Source organism: Salvelinus namaycush, chromosome 3 (assembly GCF_016432855.1).
Source record: "Salvelinus namaycush isolate Seneca chromosome 3, SaNama_1.0, whole genome shotgun sequence".
In the NCBI taxonomy this organism is placed as follows: domain Eukaryota; kingdom Metazoa; phylum Chordata; class Actinopteri; order Salmoniformes; family Salmonidae; genus Salvelinus; species Salvelinus namaycush.
In genome coordinates this window covers 45207744-45231892 of record NC_052309.1, presented here as the reverse complement: position 1 = coordinate 45231892, position 24149 = coordinate 45207744, and the positions used below count along the sequence as shown (strand labels likewise).

Here is a 24149-nt window from a genome sequence, read left to right as displayed (position 1 = left end):
TGGCTTAAGGACAACAAAGTCAAGGTATTGGAGTGGCCATCACAAAGCCCTAACCTCAATCCTATAGAAAATGTGTGGGCAGAACTGAAAAAGCGTGTGCGAGCAAGGAGGCCTACAAACCTGACTCAGTTACACCAGCTCTGTCAGGAGGAATGGGCCAAAATTCACCCAACATATTGTGGGAAGCTTGTAGAAGGCTACCCGAAACATTTCACCCAAGTTAAACAATTTAAAGGCAATGCTACCAAATACTAATTGAGTGTATGTAAACTTCTGACCCACTGGGAATGTGATGAAAGAAATAAAAGCTGAAATAAATAATTCTCTCTACTATTATTCTGACATTTCACATTCTTAAAATAAAGTGGTGATCCTAACTGACCTAAGTCAGGGACTCTTTACTAGGATAAAATGTCAGGAATTGTGAAAAACTGAGTTTGAATGTATTTGGTTAAGGTGTATATAAACGTCCGACTTCAACTGTATACTTCAAAATATGTGAGCAAAAAAACGAAAGCTCTTTGTCAGCAGGTGACGGGTTTGCTTGTGTAAATGCAGATCAGAGGTTGGCACGGTGGTATTCTTTTTATGATTCTGCACATCAGTCTTATGCAATGAATTATTGATTGATTCAGTGTGTTATTGATGACCACTGCTGTTAGCACCATACTCATGAAAAATGAGTTTAATATTAGCCATAATAGTATTAATTTACTTAATACCCATCCCGGATCCGGGATCCTCCTCATCAAAAAAGCTGACTAGCATAGCCTAGCCTAACGGGACAGGGATATCATATAATATAATTTTCATGAAATCACAAGTCCAATACAGCAAATGAAAGATAAACATCTTGTGAATCCAGCCATCATTTCCGATTTTTAAAATGTTTTACAGCAAAAACACAATATGTATTTCTATTAGCTAACCACAATAGCCAAACACACAACCGCATATTTTCACCATGTTTCCACCGCATAGGTAGCTTTCACAAAACCGACAAAATAGAGATATAATTAGTCACTAACCAAGAAACAACTTCATCAGATGACAGTCTTATAACATGTTATATAATACATTTATGTTTTGTTCGAAAAATGTGCATATTTGAGGTATAAATCATAGTTTTACATTGCAGCTACCATCACAAATAGCACCGAAGCAGCCAGAATAATTACAGAGAGCAACGTGAAATACACAAATACTCATCATAAAACATTTATGAAAAATACATGGTGTACAGCAAATGAAAGATAAACATCTTGTGAATCCAGTCAATATTTCCGATTTTTTAAGTGTTTTACAGCGAAAACACAATGTAGAATTATATTAGCTTACCACAATAGCCAAACACACAAACGCATTTATTCACCGCAAAGGTAGCTTTCGCAAAAACCAGCAAAAGATATAAAATGATTCACTAACCTTTGGACAACTTCATCAGATGACAGTCTTATAACATCATGTTATACAATACACTTATGTTTTGTTCGAAAATGTGCATATTTAGCGCTGCAATCGTGGTTATACATTGTGAATATGTAGCAACATTTTCCCAGAATGTCCGGAGATATTTTGGACACTCACCTAATCTGACCAAAGAACTCATCATAAACTTTACATAAAAATACTTGTGGTATGGCAAATGAAAGATACACTGGTTCTTAATGCAACCGCTGTGTTAGATTTAAAAAAAAAAATACTTTACTTTACCATAACATACAGCTATTATTAGCGTTATTGTGAGACAGCACTCACCAACACGGTGGAGAATAGGAGTCAATATTTTACACAGAAATACAAAATAACATCATACATTTTTTCTTACTTTTGCTGAGCTTCCATCAGAATGTTGTACAAGGAGTCCTTGGTCCAGAATAAATCGTTGTTTGGTTTTAGAATGTCCATTTCTGCTGTCGAATTCGCGCCACAATGCTAGCCAAGGTTACTAACATTCCCATCCTCTCTTGGCGCAAAGAACGGAAAACTCCAAAAGTCCCAATAAACGTTGAATAAACTGATAAAACTCGGTTGAAAAAACCTACTTTATGATGTTATTATCAAATGTATCAAATAAAATCAGAGCCGGAGATATTCGCCGTGTATACCGACCGCTTTTCAGAAGACAATGTGGAGCTCCTTTGCGCGCCTTGGAAAACTGACAAAATGGCTGACCTGTCACTCCAAAAGCTCTTGTTCGACCTCAGATCAAGCTAGACACCCCATTCCACCTTCCACTGCCTGTTGACATCTAGTGGAAGGCGTATGAAGTGCATGCATATCGATAAATATAAGGCAATTGAATAGGCAGGCCCTGAAACAGAGCCTCGTTTTCAGATTTTTCACTTCCTGTATGGAAGTTTGCTGCAAAATGAGTTCTGTTTTACTCACAGATATAATTCAAACAGTTTTAGAATCTTGAGAGTGTTTTCTATCCAATAGTAATAATAATATGCATATTGTATGATCTAGAATAGAGTACGAGGCCGTTTAAATTGGGCATGATTTTTTCCAAAGTGAAAACAGCGCCCCCGTATTGACAAGAAAGCTCATTTAAACAAAAATCATAAATAATTTATTAGACACTCTTATCCAGAACAACTTACTAATTGGTCTCCCGTGGGAATCAAACCCACAACCCTGGCGTTGAAAGCACCATGCTCTACCAATTGAGCCACACAGGACCATAGTAATCAAGGTTTCTTACAAGTGTATATGGTTACGCTTGTTTTTAATCTGTGAGAAACACGCTACCCCTGGTGGAAAGAGGCTGTATGGCACACAATGAGTTGCATAATGCATGCTTTACGTTACGTCAGAGGGGTCCGTTCTTTTCATATTTTCTCAATACTATTGGTTTATTTCCATGTCAATCAACGCTTGAATAGAAGCGTAGCTAACACCCCGGATTTTGATGCTAACACAGTCGCTACAGTCCCATTAGTTTTCATTGCAGCCTCGTTTGAATGCTGCGGTTACGCATAATGTGTACGCAATACCGTTAGGTAGCAGTAGCCAACTAAAAATATCCAAAGTTTTAGACTTTATTCTTAAAATACTTTATTCTCAAAATTGTATTTCGATTTTATTATGGAAATATTGCAACTAATCACCAAATTTTATTTGGACATTATTCTCAAAATGTCAACTCTCTAAAGTATTTCGAGTTTTTTAAGTACTATCCGTGCAACAACAAAAAAATCCAAGCACCACCACCTATCGCCGTTTATTCTTTATCTTCACTTGGCCCTAATACTCTTCCGTAATACAGTGAATATGTGCAAAATAACCTGTAAAAAACATTTAACCATCGCTATTAATTATGTTTTATTGATGTATATTTCACTATGTGCATAGCACAATAACACAGTTGGTGGAAGTTATATATTTTTTTAATGCAAGGCAAACTAACTGACTCATAGGACTGGTCTTACACATCCTCAATATGATGTCTTAATTAAGAGAGACTAGCCTCAGGGTTACACTTCATATCACCTTACTGTATCTTATAGTGCATCTGTTTAACCTCCATTTCAAATCATAGACAAAGATATCACAGCCTTGTGCCCTGGTGTAGCTCTCTGTGTCTTGGCACTAAAACTGAGTCGCTTTGAGTCAAATCTCAGGCCAACTTTCAGATAAACAGGAAGTTAGAGTGGCAGTAGCCAAGAGGAGTCTTACAGTATGTTGCTGACTAGCTGTCTCTGCACTGCTGGCAGGCACACTCAGGCTTTAATCTGTGAATCCTTATGCAGTCATCCATCCATCCAACTGGCATCACAAGCAGCCCACTACTGTGTTTTGCCTCATGGCTTTCACACTTTTCCATCACAGTTATCTCGTACCAGCCCATGAAAATGGACAGGTTAGGGATGGAAGGGAACACTCAGATAACAGTGAACCAGCAAGATGTCCAATTTTGTCAACGACTTCTCCTTATGTTTTGACAAGCTAGGTTGTGGTCTATTTCACACAGCATATTTTCCTTGGTGTGAAAGCTGTTTTGGACATGGTGTGTCATGCTGTGCAGGTTTAGGGAAAGGGGAATACCTAGTTAGTTGTACAACTGAATGCATTCAACTGAAATGTGTCTTCCGTATTTAACCCTCTGAATCAGAGAGGTGTGGGGGGCTGCCTTAATTGACATCCACATCATTGACACCAGGGGAACTGCCTTGCTCAGGGGTAGAATGACAGATTTTTACCTTGTCAGCTCAGGGATTTGATCTTGCAACCTTGCAGTTACTAGTCTAACGCTCTAACCACTAGGCTACTTCCGTCCCCATAAGTAAACAAAGTGAGTTAGGAAGAGAGGACTCAACGTTCTTTGGGAGTGTTTTTGTTATCTCTATGTTGATTCACGGGTGATGAATGTGTCTGTCTGCCACGTCAAGCTGGAGCTTCTCTTCTCAGAGGCAGTGAGGATGTTACAGTGACACTACTCGTATTTCACGTACAAATGTGCACCATATGTGGATGAGAAGGAGTGGAAGTTGAGATATTTAACCTTTTTTGGCTCACATTGACATTGACATCAGTATCATTATTATTTATTAATAATAATTATTAATAAATAATTATATTGTAATGAAACAGCAGGGAGCAGGTCTCGAACCCTCGACCTTCTAGCCCGAGGTCCGGCGCGCTATCGAAAAGCTATCGAAAAGCATGCTCGTGCGGCAGAGTCGATTTCCGCGCTTATAAACCCAGGGTCGTTACACTATATATAATAAATATTATATTTATTATATTTATAATTATTTATATTTATTATAATAAATAAAGTTTATTATTTATTATAAACATGTATTAATCGATCAATTCAATTGATCAATTAATCGATCAACCCTGTCACGCCCTGACCTGAGATATCTCTGTTTTCTTTATATTTTGGTTAGGTCAGGGTGTGACTAGGGTGGGTACGTTATTTTTGTATTGTCTAGGGTTTTTGTATGTCAAGGGTTGTTGTAGGTCTAGGTGATTTATATGTCTATGGTGGCCTGATATGGTTCCCAATCAGAGGCAGCTGTTTATCGTTGTCTCTGATTGGGGATCATATTTAGGTAGCCATTTTCCCTTTTGTGTTCGTGGGTTCTTGTCTATGTGTAGTTGCCTGTCAGCACTCATTTGTATAGCTTCACGGTTCATTTTGTTATTTTGTTAGTTTTGTTCAGTGTTCATTCTTAGATTCAAGAAGAATGTATGCATACCACGCTGCGCCTTGGTCTCCTCCTTTTGACGGCCGTGACAAACCCTCAACATTCATTGTGCAGTTTTTATCCTCAAACATCAGCAGTAAGTTCTTAAAACACGTCATGACAAGACAACCTACAGCACAACTGATTTGTATGAATTTGATGAATACAACATTATAATTCACTGGAAACCGCTCTGTGCTGACAATACCATGCTATCCATAAGGGCAGTGTGCTGTAAGTAAGTTATGCTCTTTTCGCTTTCCATAAAGGCAATTACTGTAGGTTCTTCTCTAGCCCACTCACAAAAGGCCTCTGTGTCCCGGGATCAGTCTGGAGAAGATGTGACTCAAAACAAGATGGCAGTAGTCATGAGTCAGATGTTGGGAAGTGAACAAAGCACTATTCTCCACCAACTAATTTCAGTGACAGACATTGTCCATCTCTACTACATTCACACACAACATTTTTTTTTATGATTGTGAATAACACTATGAATTCCCTCTACCTCATTATAATGTATTATAACGCCATGAGAATGGTGTGAGGGCATTATAAGGCATTAAGGCATTATACAGCCTTGTCATAATGCTCTATGGATATAGATGTTAATGAGCAATTATTAGTGCCTATTTCATGGATTATAATGCATTATGCGTAGCTCATAAGATTTTATAAATGTGCTTATAATCCATTATAAAGACAGTATTAATAGGAAGTTTTACCAAGTTGTGAAATGGAGTGTATTTTTTCCAGTAAATACGCCTTGTGGAGCAATAACATCTCAGTCTTTGTTATTTGCATTTGTGCTGTCATCATACCATTTAGAAAACAATATCTTCTCACAGCCAGAAGTGGAATCAATATGACTCTGTGAAAGAACAGGAGAGTCCTTTGGGGGATTGAAAAGAGAGTGAAAGCTATACCAGGTTTTGCTATCAGATGAATTTAGACAGAATTTCATTGTTCTGCTCCTTGCAGTGCTTTGAGTAAGAGATACACACTGGCATGGATGATATCATTGTTTGGCCTCTAGGATGATGACATAATGTGTGTGTTCATCATGTTTATAAAAAAATAACCTTTATATTTCTTGTTTATGTGGAAAGAGATATGATATCGAATCGATCGTTGAGAATCTGTATTTATATTGGTTTATTTGTTTATTTTGGTTTAGTGAAGATCAAGGAAAGGTTATTTCACTCATTGGCGATTGGCCTGTTGTTTGTTAGGTTATTGTTTGGGCGGATTACTTTTAATCAGTTGTTGATTACAGATTACATGGCAACGAAAGTAATAAGTAACATAATACATTGGATTACTCTATTATTACTCTTAAATGAGTATTAAAAACATTTTGATTACATTTACTTCCATTTCTATCACTGGGATTCTTTTAATTAAAAACGTGCCCCTAATATTCAATAGAAAAACAAAGAAACACAATATCAAGTAATCTAAAACTCTTTTAATCTAAAACTCTTCACATTTCTTGTTGCTGCTGGATTATTTTCCTGCTGTAGCAAACTGCCTCAAATTAAGATCCTACATCTGTATGTGCTAACAGTGGGTTTACATTAAATACACAGAAAAAATGTTTAAAACATTTTAAAGATGGGATATATTGATGCACACTTTTTTCCATTGTTACAGACAGAGGTAGTATCAGTTCTACCTGTGCTTTTCCACGGTTATAGTGGATGTACTTTTAGCCAACTCGGGCTACATAAGTACCTTTGCTTATATGTGAATTTGAGTTCGGAGCACGCCAGATGCATGTTGGATATGGTTGGGTTTTCTCGTGAGTTTGGCCTCCTTTGACACTAGCAAATCACATGCCAATCATCACGTGGGGCGTTCCAAAAGTATATTGTTGGTGCTGCTTGGCAACAGACAGCGCATCTAAGTATGAAGCGTGTGCACAGTTCATTTATCTCATCAGCTGGTCATTTTTTTCTCACGACAGGTAAATTCGCTGCAGCATAGGTCGAGTATAGCCTAGTGCATGCCATGATGATGCTTGTAAAGTTGTATGTTAATTTACAGTATACCATGTCTGATTATCTTAGATTTTATATTATTATTATTTTGGGTGGTTTGGGAGAGGACACAATATTGTTGTTGTCATGGCATTCCAAAACACTGAAAATGGATCTCTGTTTGCATCGGTCCACTGTTTGTAGACGATTGAACTTTAGATGGAGTACGTTTCTTTATCATCAGTCTGTCTGATCGCACTAGCATAACCGGCTGGGACCTTTTCAGACATAGAATGTAGGCCATATCAGCTTTTTCAGTCATGCACGATTACACATCAGCTCCGTCGCTCCGTTGTCAACTCCAATGTCTCCCCATGCAACACCAAGATGCCTGTCTGATTTCACCCTTATGTGTCTACGTCCTTTAGTGTCACTATGGGATACATGCATAGCATCCCAATCCCACCTTCTAAAAAGGCAACACTCCATTGTCACTGAAAGTAGACCAATGGTTATTGTTACCTTTTTTGGTATACAGTATATACTGTAGAAGGCTCTGTGCAGGATTTCACCACACTACATACCTCCTTTTTAAACCTGTAAGAACATCTTTGCACAGTTGGAATGTCACAAACGACATATATTTTTTTCAAGTATACACATTTTGGGGGCATCTGAAATAACAAAAATACCACATGCCCCGAAACAAACGAGCAAAAAGAAACAGAAGGACAACCTCATGTCTACCTCAGTTGAAGTTTTTCTATATTTTATCTTACTATGCAAGGTATTTTGGACATGATAATTACCAAGATGTTGCAGTTGTTCATCATTCTCCTTTGTATTTTCAGGTGGGGGGCACTAAGACAGGAGTGGTGCGCTACGTGGGGGAGACTGACTTTGCCAAGGGTGAGTGGTGCGGCGTGGAGTTGGACGAGCCCCTGGGGAAGAATGACGGTGCAGTGGCTGGAACCAGGTATCTCTCTCTCTCTCTCTCTCTGTGTGTGTGTGTCTTTCTCTCTCCCCCTCTCCTACTTGATCTAACTCCCTCTTTATTTCAATGTTTCTGTCTCTCACTGTCTCTTTCTCACTCTCCTACACACACGCTCGCATGCACGCACACAAAGCCCCCACACAGATCTGTCTGGCAGATCTAGCTGTAGGCCTAGTAGTGGCTTAAACAAATCTATCATGTGTGGTTTAGTGTCAGACAAGACAGCATCATTCTCTTTTTAGCTGCAATTCCACTGTATGGTAAATTATTAGAGCTAGGCCTTCCCCTCTGTAACACAATATTCAACTGAATTATTTCCACGATGGTGGAAACATACATCGCTGTGCAAACAGAATAGGACTTCACTCTCCAGAATATGACTTCACTCTTCTACCTACAAAATGAATCCCTAAATCCAAAAATAAAAATTGAGATGGAAAGTAGCTGTGCTACTTATACTAGCGGCAACATGCTCTAGTTTCCTCGACTTACATATTTGATTTTTGAAATATGCCTTAGAAAGCTTTATTTCAATCCACTTATCTAAAAGCATGTTTTCCGCCTCTCAAAATGATTGATTTCTATTAAAATACCTTTTGATGTGAAGGAATGCTCGACAGCAACTAGTCATGACTTGCATCACATTTTACAGTACTATATTATTAATGACATAATACATACTAGAACATTGATATGACTTATCCAACATGCCACTAAAATGAATGTAATGTAATGTTTCCCAATAGTCTTGAAAGGCCAGTCTTAATTCCTCATTGTCACCTTTCTCTCATAACCTCTGATTTGAAAGAACATGATTCCACTTGACATGATGGAACCTAGTAGTGGGCACCAATATCGATAATTCGATATTATATCGATATAATTTTTTTCATGTCGATCTGAGCAAGGCATATCGTGATACCGGTTCATCCTTCCGGTTTACCTAACCCTTCATAAAAGAGAGGGAAAAAAGTAAACATGACTGTAACTGCATGCACAAAACCCTCTTAACTTAGCATAATTACATACTTAGTTACATAGGCAAATCAAATGTTATCTGTCACATTCGCCGAATACAACAGGTATAGATAGACCTTACCATGAAATGCTTACTTATAAGCCCTTAACCAACAATGCAGTTCAAGAAAGAGTTAACAAAATATTTTCTAAATAAACGAAAGTAAAAAATAAAATAAAAAGTAACAATAAAATAACAATAACGAGGCTATATACAGGGGTACAGAGTCAATGTGCGGGGGTACAGGTTAGTCGAGGTAATTTGTACATGTAGGTAGGGGTAAAGTGACTATGCAGAGATAATAAACAGCGAGTAGCAGCAGTGTAAAAACAAAGGGTGGGGGGGTCAATGTAAATAGTCCGGGTGGCCATTTAATTAATTGTTCAGCAGTCTTATGGCTTGGGGGTAGAAGCTGTTTGGAAGGAGCCTTTTGGACCTAGACTTGGCGCTCCGGTACCGTTTGCCGTGCGGTAGCAGAGAGAACAGTCTATGACTTGGGTGACTGGAGTCTTTGACAATACATTGAGACAACAGGAAATTCACCATGTATTTACGTCGACCGAGACATAACATGGGAATCTTTGTCTAAGAGGGCCTCGGTCGAAAATACTAAATGCGCTATGAAACTCTCTCCAGTCGCTCCTTTGCAGACATTGGGATGTATAGGCATGATGTCCGATGTCAATTACTCATTAATTATTCCTTCCTTCGATGTATTAACTATGGCCCACTTCCTTGCAAGGTAGAAGCAAAACATTTATAAAAAGAGCTAATTTTACGCAAACATTTTTAAAGGGTATTAGTCATAAGACTTTTTAAATAATAATAAACAGTTTGGTGGGTGCTTATATTTGTCCTATTTCACACATGTATTAATTGGAAATTAGCTTTTTTGCATATCCCAACTCCCCCTGAGACACCTTCGGAGAGTCGCCATTATCAACAGCGACCCTGGAGCAATTAGGGTTAAGTGCCTTTGTCAAGGGCACATTGACCAATTTTTTTTTAACCTTGTCAACACTTGGATTCAAACTAACGACCTTTCGGCTACTGGCCCAACACTAACCGCTCGGCTACCCGCCGCCCTGTGTTTTAGCATGTACAAAGTAACAAAAACAAAACAGATAACTTAGCATACATTTAAAAAACCAACCTAAAACAATGAAATTGACTGAATATTCACATTTTAAAAAATGGGCAAGACAAAAGATTTAAGTGCCTTTGAATGGGGTATGGTAGTAGGTGCCAGGCGTACCGATTTCTGTCAAGAACTGCAATGCTGCTGGGTTTTTCACATCCTACAGTTTCCCATGTGTTTCAAGAATGGTCCACCACCCAAAGGACCTCCTGGCAACTTGACACAACTGTGGGAAGCATTGGAGTCAACATTTATTTAATTTAACTAGGCAAGTCAGTTAAGAACAAATTCTTATTTACAATGACGGCCTATGAACAGTGGGTTTAACTGCCATGTTCAGGGGCAGAACGACAGATTTTTCCCTTGTCAGTTTGGGGTTTGATCTAGCAACCTATCAGTTACTGGCCCAACAATCTAACCACTAAGCTACCTGCTGCCCCAGCATCCCCATGGAGTTCATGCCCCGACGAATTGAGGCTGTTCGGAGGACAAAGGGGGGTTCCAACTCAATATTAGGAGGCTGTACTTAATGTTTTGTACACTCAGTGAAAAGCCTGAGCGTCCTTCACTCGTCTCATTCATTAGTAGTGGTGAACGTTTTCAGGATTTTTGGAGTCGACTCCGACTCCTGTGGTTGGAGTTAAAAGAGTCAACTCTTGCTCGACTCCCAAAACACGCTAAAACAGCTGCGCACACACCACCTCATTATTGCAGAGTCCTACTAGGAAGACAAATTTTGCGTTCTAGGGAGGACTGGCATGAACATGATACTGCCCATTTGCTTATCAACTTATAAAAGGCCTATGTTGTTTGTATATAGAAGGTGATGTGTAGGAACTAGAATATTTCAGTGATATTTCTGCTGTGCGCAGCCTTGACAGATCCCATGGGATGATGCGGTGCACTCTACGCCGATAAACCTATTATTTGCTGTGTTATGAAATTATTATCCAAGCATTTGCTTTATTCCAAAGGACGATTTGCACAGGATAATTTTTTCTAAACGTCCCCCTGTAATTATTATAATTTTTTTTTTATTAAATTGACTCTTATAACAGAAGCCTGTGGTGGAAGTTTTTATTCTAGGCGAGAAGATATTTCAACTTCATGTCTAGATGATGACAGGCTACACTGATAACTCATGCTTGGCTGACAGATGTATCGGTGTCTCCATAATATTTCAATTGTGGATGTGTGATCATAATCATTATTTTAGTGATCCATGGTAGACGTCCCTCCAAGTAAAAATATCCCCCATTATGATGATTTGAGCTGCAACATTTTTGGGGTCTGAAACGTACCTTTCTGGTCATTTAACCCACTAAGTGGAACTCGCGTACAGCAGTCGTGTGTAGTCTAATTTCATTCCATAGGCTATTTTCCATTTTATCTGTACGGTTTTTAGGATATGGTGTGTTTGATAAGATGTTAATTCATATTCACATCGAAGCGCATTTGTATTTGATATGGGACACCATTTGGGCTATTTGATTGGAAACACACATGATGTAAAAAGTGTCTGTTTCATGACATTGTCATACATTTGGTTGCCCTGTAGGCTACAAAAAAGGCCAAAGAGGCTATATACTTTTTCAACGTATAGGCTACATGATTTATGTTAGATGACTTTGACAAAGCGGAGCAGTGCGTCATTTTACAGATGTATGTTGAAAACGTTTTTGGGAGATGAGATGGATCCTTGTGGATCATTCAATATTCCCTTTCTTTTGTAGTTCAGTGAAATCATCCCATGTGAAGAGTCAACTCATTTAATTAAAGTTAAATTCGTAACTAAATAGTGTTTTACATTTCTATTGGAAGGATTTAATCATTTGCAATTATGTCTACTTATGATAAGGTAAATGGTTTATGTTTCTGTCTCCATATGATATGGTAAATATATCCGGGGCGGCAGGTAGCCTAGTGGTTAGAGCGTTGGACTAGTAACCGCTAGGTTGCAAGATCGAGTCCCTGAGCTGACAAGGTAAAAATCTGTCGTTCTTCCCCTGAACAAGGCAGTTAACCCACTGTTCCTAGGTCGTCATTGAAAATAAGAATTTGTTCTTAACTGACTTGCCTAGTTATATAAAGGTAAAACAAATATATCCAATGCTAAAAACAATTAAATGGTATTCATTTCCATATAATTCCCATATATTCCTGTTAATTCCCACGGAAAGTTTCCACCTCTGAATATTCCCCAAAATGTGCAACCCTAGCCACACAAGCTCACAAAACAGGACCGCTGAAGCGCATAGTGGGTAAAAATCGCCTGTCCTCGGTTGCAACATTCACTACCGAATTCCAAACTGCCTCTGGAAGCAACGGAAGCTTAGCTTGTAGGCCTAGGGTCCTAAATGAAAGGGAAACAGATTGCCATTTGTAGCCCAATAGACCAATGAAATCAGTCAAAACGAGCTCAATAACTCAATGCATGCACACAGTCCTATTGAATATGAATTCATCTATATTGTGAGTAGGCCTATGCCATCTTGATGTACCCAGTTTATCAAGAGATTCACCATTCAAATAAATTCTTACCATTATGTTGTTATGTAGTTAGATTGTTAAAAACAAAATCGTATTGATACATGGCTGTCTGGGAATATTTCTCATCAAAAAGTTAACAATTCATTATATTTATTATTGGCATTAAATGTCGGCCTCCTTGACCCCACAAATCATCATTAGCCCTTAAAACCCCATTTCGATCATTCTCTACCTCTGACCCAGGTACTTCCAGTGTCCGCCCAGGTTTGGACTGTTCGCACCCATCCACAAGGTGATCCGTATCGGTTTCCCCTCCACCAGCCCGGCCAAGGCCAAGAAGAGCAAGCGCATGGCCATGGGGGTGTCATCCTTGGCCCACAGCCCCAGCAGCTCGTCCATCAGCTCTGTTAGCTCTGTGGCTTCCTCGGTGGGCGGGCGGCCCAGTCGCACTGGCCTGGTGAGAGATACACATGCATGCATAGACATAAACAAACCAATGTATTTTCATGACTATAACTGCCAGTCTAATGGGGTGGTATCATTCATGTAAAGTGCCTTCAGAAAGTAGTCATACCCCTTGACTTTATTGCATTACAGCCTGAATTCAAAAAGGATTACATATATATTTTTATCTCACCCATCTACACATAATACCCACAATGATAAAAAAGTGAAAACATGTCTTTAGAACTTATTGCAAATGTTTTGAAAATGAAATACAGAAATATCTCATTTACATAAGTATTCACACCCTTGAGTCAATACTTTGTAGAAGCACCTTTGGCAGTGATTACATCTGTGAGTCTTTCTGGGTAAGTCTCTAAGAGCTTTCCATGCCTGGATTGTGCAACATTTGCCCATTATTATTTTTTAAATTCTTCAAGCTGTGTCTAATATCAAACGTTTTGACAGACAAGCTGTCTTCATCAGGGTATAATGAAGACAGCTTGTCTGTCGAAACGTTGGATATTAGGTTATTAAATTATTGCATCTGAGCTCCTAGAGTGTGCGGCTCTCCTTTTCTTTTTCAATCATTGCTATACAACCATTTTCAGGTCTTGCCATAGATTTTCAAGTAGATTTTAGTCAAAACTAACTCAGCCACTCCAGAACATTCACTGTCTTCTTGGTAAGCAACTCCAGTGTATATTTGGCCTTGTATTTTAGGTTATTGTCCTGCAGAAAGGTGAATTAATCTCTCAGTGTTTAGTGGAAAGCAGACTGAACCAGCTTTTCCTCTATGATTTTGCCTGTACTTAGCACCACTCTGTTTATTTTTTATCCTGAAGAACTCCCCAGTCCTTAACGATTACAAGCATACCCATAACATGATGCAGCCACCACTACGCTTGAAAATATGAAGATTAGTACTCAGTAATGTGTTGTATTGGATTTGCTCCAAACATAAAACTTTGTATTCAGGAAAAAAAGTGAATTGCTTTGCCACATTTTTTGCAGTATTACTTTAGTTCCTTGTTGCAAACAGGGCGCATGTTTTGGAATATTTTTACAGTTGAAGTCGGAAGTTTACATACACTTAGGTTGGAGTCATTAAAACTCATTTTTCAACCACTCCACACATTTCTTGTTAACAAACTATAGTTTTGGCAAGTCGGTTAGGACATCTACTTTGTGCATGACACAAGTCATTTTTCCAACAATTGTTTACAGACAGATTATTTCACTTATAATTCACTGTATCACAATTCCAGTGGGTCAGAAGTTTACATACACTAAGTTGACTATGTCTTTAAACAGCTTGGAAAATTACAGAAAATTATGTCATGGCTTTAGAAGCTTATGATAGGCTAATTGACATCATTTGAGTCAATTGGAGATGTACCTGTGGATGTAAAAATCTGTCTGTCGAAACGTTGGATATTATCATCTGAGCTCCTAGAGTGTGCGGCTCTCCTTTTCTTTTTCAATCATTGCCTCTTTGCTTGACATCATGGGAAAATCAAAAGAAATCAACCAAGACCTCAGAAAAAAATTGTAGACCTCCACAAGTCTGGTTCATCCTTGGGAGCAATTTCCAAACGCCTGAAGGTACCACGTTCATCTGTACAAACAATAGTAAGCAAGCATAAACACCATGGGACCATGCAGCCGTCATACAGCTCAGGAAGGAGGCGCGTTCTGTCTCCTAGAGATGAACGTACTTTGGTGCGAAAAGTGCAAATCAATCCCAGAACAACAGCAAAGGACCTTGTGAAGATGCTGGAGGAAACAGGTACAAAGTATCTATATCCACAGTAAAACGAGTCTTATATCAACATAACCTGAAAGGCCGCTCAGCAAGGAAGAAGCCACTGCTCCAAACCGCCATAAAAAAGCCAGACTACGGTTTGCAACTGCACATGGGGACAAAGATCATACTTTTTGGAGAAATGTCCTCTCGTCTGATGAAACAAAAATAGAACTGTTTGGCCATAATGACCATGGTTATGTTTGGAGGAAAAAGGGGGAGGCTTGCAAGCCGAAGAACACCATCCCAACCATGAAGCACGGAGGACTGGTGCACTTCACAAAATAGTTGGCATCATGAGGCAGGAAAATTATGTGGATATATTGAAGCAACTTCTCAGGACATCAGTCAGGAAGTTAAAGCAAATGGGTCTTCCAAATGGACATTGACCCCAAGCATACTTCCACAGTTGTGGCAAAATGGCTTAAGGACAACAAAGTCAAGGTATTGGAGTGGCCATCACAAAGCCCTGACATCAATCCTAAAGAACATTTGTGCGCAGAATTGAAAAGGTGTGTGCGAGCAAGGAGGCCTACAAACCTGACTCAGTTACACCAGCTGTCAGGAGGAATGGGCCAAAATTCACCCAACTTATTGTGGGAAGCTTGTGGAAGGCTACCCGAAACGTTTGACCCAAGTTAAACAATTTAAAGGCAATGCTACCAAATACTAATTGAGTGTATGTAAACTTCTGACCCACTGGGAATGTGATGAAAGAAATAAAAGGTTGAAATAAATCATTCTCTCTACTATTATTCTGACATTTCACATTCTTAAAATAAAGTGGTGATCCTAACTGACCTAAGACAGGGAATTTTTACTAGGATTAAATGTCAAGAATTGTGAAAACTGAGTTTAAATGTATTTGGCTAAGGTGTATGTAAACTTCCGACTTTACCTGTATATTGTACAGGTTTCTTCTTTTCACTGTCAATTAGGTCAGTATTGTGGAGTAAATACAATGTTGTTGATCCAGCCTCAGTTTTCCCCTATTACAGCCACTGCTGGCTTGCCTCTGAAGCTAAGCAGGGTTGGTCCTGGTTGGTCCTCATGCTGCTGGAAGTGGTGTTGGAGTGCCCGTAAGGGGGCACTTTTTCCTCTGGTCTAAGAAAATGTCCCAATGCCCCAGGGCAGTGATTGGGAACATAGAGGGCTGTCTTTCGGATGAGACGTTAAACATGTGTCCTGACTCTCTGTGGTCACTAAAGATCCCATGGCACTTATCGTAAGAGTAGGGGCGTTAACCCGAATGTCCTGGCTAAATTCCCAATCTGGTCCTCATACCATCATTGCCACCTAATCATCCTCAGCTTTCAATTAGCTCATTCATCCCCCTCCTCTCCCCTGTAACTATTACCTGGGTCATTGCTGTAAATGAGAATGTGTTCTCAGTCAACTTACCTGGTAAAATAAGGGTTAAATAAAATAAAGTAAAATTAAAACTCTATAACTATTTTATAGTCACCATTGGCCTCATTGAGGCAACTGAGTAAGGAAGGATGCCTGTATCTTTGTAGTGACTGGGTGTATTGATACACCATCCAAAGTGTAATTGATAACTTCACCATGCACAAAGGGATATTCAATGTCTGCTTTTTTATTTTTACTACTTATAGGTTTCCTTCTTTGCGAGGCTTTGGAAAACCTCCCTGGTCTTTGTGGTTGAATCTGTGTTTGAAATTCACTGCTCGACTGAGGGACCTTACAGATAATTGTATGTGTTGGGTATAGAGGTGACTTTATCAATATATTCACTTGTATTTAGCTGCTAATGTGGCTATCATAAAGAACTACAAATGCCATGATGATCTGGACGAGACTGACAAATCGAGACAAAGGTAAGAATCTCTGGATTAACTGTCTAATGTTAGCTAAATGTAATAATGATTAAATTTGCTACATTTCTTTAAAAGGACAATTCCGTGATCTATCTTGTGCAAGTTAAACAATTTATACAATACCTGTTAGCAAAAGTGTCAGCTAGAGATGAAGTGCAGGAGCTTGCAGGGATTTTTAGTTTTGCATGATGTCTATTTTGATGCTAATTAGCATTTTTGGAATCTGAGAGTAAATTGAGCTGAATATGTTGATAAAAGTCACCTTGTCCGAGAGATTTACATGGTTCTCAAAACGTCACACCAGGGTAAGCCTACATGAAACACAGCCCTTATTTTATGTTTTTTTTTATGTTTTCCCTATGGGAAAAATGAATGGTGGAAAAACGATTGAAGCCATTTCCCTGTTTAATCTCTAGGTTTTATGGGTATTATGAAACCTTCACTGTGAGGCTCTGTAGGAATTAATGGAATTCTACAGTATTTCAATTAAAGGACAAAATTACATGTATTTAAGTATTGCTTTGTTGTATTGGGGACAGTAACATTAGTACTTTCCAAAACGTATACTTGGAAAAGGGTTTTATATATTATTTCATTTTTTTATGTTTAGCTCACATAATATAATTTAAAATATGCATTAAGATGTCTGTATGTAATAAATGTGTCAAAAACAAATGTAGACATTAAATGCATTTCTATGGCTTTCAAAATATTTTTTACAACGGTGGGTGAGTGGCAAGATGGAGGCGTGGTGGTTTCAAAACAGCGCCCTCTGTTAGTCATCTAGTGTAGATAGAAATTAATTGAGCGGTATGCACGCACAAAAACTTGTCCCAGGTGCTGGATCAGTGAGGACAACGTAAAACAAAAAGTAAATCTGTACACTGGTATAATGCTCCCAAAGCATTTAGTTGCATTATACACATTTTTGCAGACCTTCAGATATATATATATATATAAATTAGATATAAATAATTGAGCGGTATGCACACATCAATTTAAAACGTGCCCCAGGTGCTGGATCAGAGAGGACAACGAAAAACAAAAAGTAAATCTGTACACTGGTATAATGCTCCCAAAGCGTTTAGTTGCAATATAGACATTTTTGCAGACCTTCTGACAGACACAAGCAGACTGAAAGATGAGACTGACAGAGAGCAAGAGATGGAGAGAGACAGACATGAGACAGAGGATGAGAGAGAGATTAAGAGAGGACAGAGAGGGAGACAAAGAAGACATGCAATAGATAGAGAGCAAGAGATGGAGAGAGAGAGAAATTAGACAGAGGTTGGGAGAAAGATTAAGAGAGGGAGACAGAGAAGACATGCAATACAGTGCCTTGCAAAAGTATTCAACCCCCTTGGCATTTTTCCTATTTTGTTGCATTACAACCTGTATTTTAAATTGAATTTTATTTGGATTTCATGTAATGGACATACACAAAATAGTCCAAATTGGTGAAGTGAAATGAAAAAAATTACTTGTTTCAAAAAATAAAACAAATACAAAAACGGAAAAGTGGTGCGTGCATTGTATTCACCCCTTTGCTATGAAGCTCCTAAATTAGATCTGGTGCTTCCAATTACCTTCAGAAGTCACATAATTAGTTAGATTGCACACAGGTGGACTTTATTTATCTGTCACATGATCTCAGTATATATACACCTGTTCTGAAAGGCCCCAGAGTCTGCAACACCACTAAGCAAGGGGCACCACCAAGCAAGCGGCACCATGAAGAACAAGGAGCTTTCCAAACAGGTCAGGGACAAAGTTGTGGAGAAGTACAGATCAGGGTTGGGTTATAAAAAAATATCCGAAACTTTTAACATCCCACGGAGCACCATTAAATCCATTATTAAAAAATGGAAAGAATATGGCACCACAACAAACCTGCCAAGAGAGGGCCGCCCACCAGGCAACAAAGAGAGAGGCAACAAAGAGACCAAAGATAACCCTCAGCTCCACAGCGGAGATTGGAGTATCTATCCATAGGACCACTTTAAGCCATACACTCCACAGAGCTGGGCTTTATGGAAGAGTGGCCAGAAAAAAGGCATTTCTTAAAGAAAAAAATAAGCAAACCCGTTTGGTGTTCGCCAAAAGGCATGTGGGAGACTCCCCAAACATATGGAAGAAGGTACTCTGGTTAGATGAGACAAAAATTTTGATTTTTGGCCATCAATGAAAACACTATGTCTGGCACAAACCTCTCATCACCTCGAGAACACCAGCCCCACAGTGAAGCATGGTGGTGGCAGCATCATGCTGTGGGGATGTTTTTCATCGGCAGGGACTGGGAAACTGGTCAGAATTGAAGGAATGATGGATGGCGCTAAATACAGGGAAATTCTTGAGGGAAACCTGTTTCAGTCTTCAAGAGATTTGAGACTGGGACTGAGGTTCACCTTCCAGCAGGACAATGACCCTAAGCATACTGCTAAAGCAACACTCGAGTGGTTTAAGGGGAAACATTTAAATGTCTTGGAATGGCCTAGTCAAAGCCCAGACCTCAATCCAATTGAGAATCTGTGGTATGACTTAAAGATTGCTGTACACCAGCGGAACCTATCCAACTTGAAGGAGCTGGAACAGTTTTGCCTTGAAGAATGGGCAAAAATCCCAGTGGCTAGATGTGCCAAGCGTATAGAGACATACCCCAAGAGACTTGCAGCTGTAATTGCTGAGAAAGATGGCTTTACAAAGTATTGATTTTGGGGAGGTGAATAGTTATGCATGTTCAAGTTTGATGTTTTTTTGTCTTATTTCTTGTTTGTTTCGCAATAAAAAAGATTTAGCATCTTCAAAGTGGTAGGCATGGTGTGTAAATCAAATGATACAAACCCCCCAAAAATCTATTTTAATTCCAGGTTGTAAGGCAACAAAATAGGAAAAATGCCAAGGGGGTAAATACTTTTGCAAGCCACTGTACATGAGACAGGACACATACACTGTATTTGGCACAATATAAACATTTTAGAGACAAATCACACACAAACACAATATTGACATTACATAGAATAGTTACAACACGTTGGGGACACAATTACTGATTATCATAGCACATAAATATGCAATATTTGTTTAAAGATAGTATTGATATATTATCAGTATTGATGGAAATGTCTGTCTGTGTATGTCACATTAGGTTAATTAACCTCAGCCAGCATTAGGACGCCCTAATTATCACATTCTTGCACATCAGGTGGCCATCTTGGTGCTGGCAGTAGGGCTTAAGTACAGACATACTGTATATACCCAGAAAACATGACCCCATTGGCCCCATGTGGGTATTCGGTGGCCAAGGTGAGCACGGGCTAGCCCACACCAAGCCAACACAGGCTAGCCTACACTAGCCCAACACGGGCTCGCCCGACATGGGCCAGCCCACACCAAGCCCGACACGGGCCAGCCCACATCAAGCCCAACACTGTCATGGTTCCACCTGTCACGAGAGGGCGGCAGATACCGTCCTAGAGACATTAACAACACTCAGCTGTGTCCTATTTACTCGTTATGATTTCCCTATTAAAAGGGGTGTGTTTTCTGTTGTAGAAGCTTGAATTGTATACCGTGTGCGGTCGTTTCCTGAGTGAGTTTTCGAGACTTAGTATTTGTTGTTTTTCTAGTGTACTTTGATCCAAAAGTATTCATGTTTACCCTTTAACCGCTGATTCTGCATCTGGCCTCTTCTCTGCACCTGGGTCCAACCTCACTATGTCACAGCAAGCTTCTGCCTCAGCATGGACCCAGCAGAGATCACCCAGATCCAGAATGCTATAACCCACCAAGGAGAACTACTGGTGCGGCAGCAAGAACAACTCTCCCAAATATCAGAGACCCTCTGGGCACTTACCGATTTTGTCCAACCACGGCCCAACCCAGGAGGAGCCAATGCCCAAGTCTCATCGCCCAGTGCTACAGGCGTCGCCATAGTTCCTCCAGGGAAGCTGTACCGGGAACCCAAGATCCCAGCCCCCGAGCAGTACGACGGCCACCCGGGAGGATGCAAGGGGTTCCTCACTCAGTGCGCTCTGGTGTTCGAGCTACAGTCCTCCTCGTTCCACACCAATCAGGCCATGATAGCCTACATCATCTCTCTACTCTCGGGCAAGGCCCTGGCTTGGGCAATGGTGGTGTGAGAACAGCAGCCACCATCCTGCAGCTCCACATTAGCCTTCACTGCCAAGCTGCGACGAGTCTTCAACCACCCAGTCGGCAGACGAGAAGCGGCAAGCCAACTGTTCTACCTCCGCCAAGGGGCCAGACCAGTGGCTGACTTCGCCTTTGACACCACCACCGGTTTCCGGAGCACCCCAAGCCCCCCCGAGCCCAGCATTAAGGAGCCCAGGCAGCTGGGACGCACACGTCTGAGCCCGCAGGAATGTGACAGGCGCAGCTCTACTGCGGAGGTCTCGGCCATCTCCGTTCTACATGCCCAGAGTTGACGGGAAACACCAGGCTCGCCAGGACAAGGGGAGACCCTGACGAGCTGTGCAGTTACACCCCAGCTACCCAGTCACCGTCTGACAATACCCGCAACCCTCCATTGGGACAACCGTCAGCACCACATTCAAGCCTTCGCAGACTCTGTGGCCGCGGATCATTTCATTGACCAAGACGTCACCAGAGAATTGCAAATCCCCTGTGTGAAATGTCCCATTCCTCTGCAGGTTCAAGCCCTCGAAGGACGCACCATCGGCTCCGGCCAGGTGGAATATCAGACCAAGCTCATTCTACTGCAGGTTGGGATGAACCACTCAGATACTCTGAGTTTTATTTTGATCACTGCTCCCGAGAACCACCTTATCCTAGGGTACCCCGGGCTAGTGCTACAACCCACTATTCTCCTGGTCCACAGGACACCTACTAGACTGAGGTAAGAACTTCCAGACTAAATGCCTAAGACCCCCACCAAGTGCTTTGCTGTGTTCCCCGGCATCCACTGAAGACCAAGACTTTTCCGCTCTCCCTCCTGAGTACTTTGACCTCCGGGAGGCCTTCAGTGAGAGGCAATCCGCCACCCACCCTCATCGTCCATACTACTGCGCCATAGAACTCCTACACGGCTCCACCCCTCTCCGGGGCCGTCTGTACTCCCTCTTGATCCCTGAAGCAGCAGTCATGGACAATTACATCCGGGAGTTACTGGAGGCAGGTTTTATTCACTCCTTTACATCCCCAGCTTGTGCAGGCTTCTTCTTTGTGGGAAAAATGGATGGAGGTCTGCGTCCCTGCATCAATTACAGAGGGCTGAACAGGATTACAATTAAGAATCGTTACCCCCTACCTCTGATGTCGTTACCCCCTACCTCCGTCTTGGAGTTTGCCCATAGGGCCCAATTCTTCCCCAAACTGGACCTCCGCAACGCTTACAATCTGGTGAGAATCAGGGAGCGAGATGAATGGAAGACTGCTTTTAACACCCCGAGTGGCCACTATGAGTATTTAGTCATGGCCTTCGGGATTACAAAACTCACCGGCAGTCTTCTAAGCATTGGTCAATGACACGCTTAGGGATATGTTGAATCAGTTTATCTTTGTTTATCTCGACGACATCCTGATCTTCTCCAAGACCCTTCCGGAACACATCCTGCACGTCCGCCAAGTCCTGAGATGCCTCCTGCAGAGTCAACTATACATCAAGATTAGTGTGAGTTCCATATATCCCAAGCTTCTTTCCTGGGCCACATTATCTCTCCCGCCGGCATCCAAATTGACCCCGTAAAGGTGAGGGCGGTCACAGACTGGTCCCCGTCCCACCTCACTTAAACAAGTCCAGTGGTTTAACGGACGTTTTGACGTTTTATATGCAACTTTGGTGCAGGGAAGCGCCTCATGGCCCTAACCCGCATGTCCCAGGCCCATTCTTGCTGGACCCGCGAGGCTGACAGGGCATTCGGGGAGCTTAAGGGATGTTTAATCTCCAGACCCATCCTTGTCCATCCTGATCCTACCCATCCCTACCCGTCTCTTTGTGGTAGAGGTGGATGCCTCAGACACCGGAGCAGGGGCGATCCTTTTACAGCGGAACGAGGGGGACAAGAACCTGCACCCATGTGCCTATCTCTCCAAGCGGTTCTCGTCAGTGGAACGCAACTACGATGTAGACAACCGGGCGCTCTTGGCAGTTAAGTGTGCCCTTGAGGGGTGGAGACACTGGTTGGAGGGGCACCTCATCCTTTTGTGATCTGGACGGACCATAAGAACTTGGTCTCCATTCAAGAAGCCAAGAGGTTGAACGCTTGCCAGGCTAGGTGGACTCTGTTCTTTAACAGGTTCAACTTCGCACTAGCCTATCGCTCGGGATAAAATAATCAGAAAGCAGACGCCCTGTCCCGCCAACAAAATGTCTCTAATGAGGAGAGGGACTCCGAGGAGAGGGACTCTCATCCCCAGCTCCCGCAATGTGGCCCCCATGATATGGAGTATTGATACCACTGTCCGACAAGCCCAGACCCGAGAACCTGACCCCGGCTGGGTCCCACTACAGACTTTATGTTCTGCGATCAGCCCGTTCCCGGGTACTACAATGGGGACACTCCTCTGAAATTAACTGGGCATCCAAGGGTTAATCGGACACTGGAGTTCCTGAGGGGGAGATTCTGGTGGCCCAACATGATTGAGGATGTGAGATCCTTCGTTACGGCCTGCTCCACTTGTGCCCAAAGCAAGTCCTCACGACAGCGACCAACTGGGTTGCTCCAACCTCTGCCCATCCCCAGCCGGTCCTGGTCCCACCTGTCCGTAGACTTTATCACAGAGTCACCCCCATCCAAAGGGCTTACCACTATCCTGGTGGTTGTCGATCAGTTTTCCAAGGCTGTCCATTTCATCACCTTACCCAAGTTGCCCTCAGTGAAGGAGACCGCTGATCTCATGATTACCCATGTCTTTCAACTACACAGACTTTCCCAGGACATTGTCTCGGATCGTGGGCCCCAGTTTGTCGCACGGTATTGAAAGCCTTCTGCTCCCTGTTGGGGGCGTTGGTGAGTCTTTCTTCTGGGTTCCACCCACAGTCTAATGGGAGCGGGCCAACCAGGAGTTGGAGAAGTTCCTCTGCTGTTTCGTCTCCACCCAGGCCAGCAACTGGATCAAGTTCCTCATCTGGGCAAAGTATGCTCACAACACACTGGCGAACTCGTCCACTGGACTGTCACCGTTCGAGTGTCAGTTCGGGTTCACCGAACTGTTGTCCTTTGCAGAAGCTTAAATTGTTTACCATGTGTGTTCGTTTCCTGAGTGCGTT

General features: G+C 41.4%; 1 protein-coding gene across 1 annotated transcript in view; it reads left to right on the top strand.

Annotated features, from left to right (window-relative positions):
- The window catches only part of LOC120044380 (CAP-Gly domain-containing linker protein 2-like), a 67074-nt gene that overhangs the window by 18874 nt on the left and 24051 nt on the right, over positions 1–24149 (top strand). Inside the window, exons 3-4 of the mRNA XM_038989006.1 lie at positions 8026–8150; positions 13058–13271. Of these exons, the coding sequence (XP_038844934.1) occupies positions 8026–8150; positions 13058–13271 (339 nt within the window). The remainder of the gene's footprint in view (positions 1–8025; positions 8151–13057; positions 13272–24149) is intronic.